Source organism: Pseudomyrmex gracilis, unplaced genomic scaffold (assembly GCF_002006095.1).
Source record: "Pseudomyrmex gracilis isolate BER0280 unplaced genomic scaffold, ASM200609v1 scaffold_1108, whole genome shotgun sequence".
NCBI classification, from domain to species: Eukaryota; Metazoa; Arthropoda; class Insecta; order Hymenoptera; family Formicidae; genus Pseudomyrmex; species Pseudomyrmex gracilis.
The window spans coordinates 12270-14319 of NW_018021692.1; the positions used below are offsets into that span (position 1 = coordinate 12270).

General features: G+C 32.5%; 1 protein-coding gene across 2 annotated transcripts in view; it reads left to right on the forward strand.

Annotated features, from left to right (window-relative positions):
• Window positions 1–1945, forward strand: part of LOC109861875 (zinc finger MYM-type protein 1-like) — a 2447-nt gene extending 502 nt beyond the window's left edge. The window contains exons 2-4 of one of the 2 annotated variants that reach the window (XM_020441714.1): window positions 55–138; window positions 390–546; window positions 834–1945. In XM_020441714.1, the coding sequence (XP_020297303.1) occupies window positions 55–138; window positions 390–542 (237 nt within the window). In that variant the 3' untranslated portion in view covers window positions 543–546; window positions 834–1945. Of the gene's footprint in view, window positions 1–54; window positions 139–389; window positions 547–577 lie in introns of both variants that reach the window. The other variant, XM_020441713.1, reaches the window with a different exon arrangement.
• Window positions 1946–2050: the final 105 nt, after the last annotated feature.

Here is a 2050-nt window from a genome sequence, read left to right on the forward strand (position 1 = left end):
ATAGATGATGTGTAATAAGTATAGATATGGAAAAAAATCTCTTATTATTTTTAGGCTGTTCAAGCAGAGGAAACTAGAAGTGATAGAGATAATCATTTGCAAGAAGCAATGATACAAACTGAAACGGAAAATAATGAGGTATATATGTATAAATATAGTTCAAGAAATTTTGGAAATGTAGTACGCCGAAACTTTTAATCTCTTGNGCATCATTGAATATATTTTATTACAGTAAATAGTTCATTTTTAATAAAAAATTTNAATCAGAGTGGGCATCTACACCCAGATTTTGAATTTCAGCACGATGATATTACATTTCTTATTACTTAAAATAATGAAAAGTAAAATATATTATATAAAAATGATAATAGATTAATTTTATTTATTAGAAAATCTTAATTGACACTGCCGACGCTGAAAGGATACTGGATGTTCCAAATGATAACAACGAGGTTGACACTGCCGACGCTGAAAGGATACCGGATGTTCCAAATGACAAAAACGAGGAAACAGTTAAGGATGAGAAACGAAACAAAAGTTGAAGTTGTAAGTTTATAAAATATATTTTTGATTTTAGGAAGCAGTGATAAAACCAAAGGCGGATATATACGTTGAGGTTGAAGATCAAAAAAAATATTTTAAAAAACCGGACAAAGACATAAATTTAACTATGTTTTTCAAAATCCATCCGAAACAACNAATGGAGCAGATTCCTTTTAATCCCCTTAAAGCCTACTTTCGTAAAGCTCAAGATAATGAAAGTGAACAAATTAAAAGACAATGGCTAACTTATTCAAATGAATATTGTAAATTATTTTGTTCATTTTGCTTAGCTTTTAGTCAAGAAAATAATCGATTTACTTTCGGATGCGGAACTACAAAAATCGAAAATCCTTACGAACGCATTAGAGAACATGAACAGTCTTTAATTCATCATAGAAGCGCAGAGGCATATATGTTGTGGTCACAAAAATTGGAAGTTATTAGCTTACTTCAACATAAAAGAAATGAAGACATTAAAAAGAGAAGGTTAATTCTAGAAANGATTATTGATACAATAAAGTTAATAGGAAAACGAGGATTAAGCTGTAGGCGTGCAAAAGATGTAGAAGCAGCATATACTTTAAAAAATTCAAATTTAGATCATGGAAACTTTCTGGAAATTATATTACTTTTGGCAAAATATGATCCGTTTTTACAAAAGCATGTAGATGAATGCGTCGCGTCAAGTTCAAAATTAAACAAAGATAACTCAGGTCCTGGTAGACCTGGTAGTTTTGTAACATTTTTATCAAAACCAACAATAAATTACATAATAGAATCAATTTCAAAACTAATGAAGGCACGTATAGCACAAGAAGTAAAAAACGCAGGAATGTTTAGTATTCAAATTGATAGCACGCAGGACATTAATGTGCATGATCAGTTGTGTGTTATTTTGCGTTATGTGGCAGATAAAGTAAATGAGCGTGTAATAGCTGTGGAAAACTGTAAATCCGGAACAGGAAACAATCTAGCAAATCTTGTTAGCCACTTATTAGATGAAAATGGAATTGATATAGAAAAATGTATTGGGAGTTCTACTGACGGTGCGGCTAACATGCGCGGACAATATAATGGATTTTCTGCATGGCTCACTACAACTATTCCTGAACAAACTCATGTTTGGTGTTATGCTCATGTCCTTAATCTTGTGATGTCTGACGCAACGACAGTATGTACTGAAGCTGTTAATTTATTTAAAGTCATGAATTCTTGTGTGACGGGACGAGTCCCGTCACTTGTAAATAGTGTACATATTTTTATAATTTTGATACTTTTTCTGTTTATAAATAATGTATATATTGTTATTTTGATCTTTCTTTGCGTTCATCAAATAAAATAGATGTATAGTATAACACACACGCCTGCCATAGTTCCGTCAATCTTCCTATAAAAATCATATACCGACGGGGTAACCGATAGTTAAGAGCGCGGAACTATAGGATAAAAGCGCACGTGTACAGAAGAAGACCTGTGCCGGTGCGACACGGCACAGGTGCGTGACACG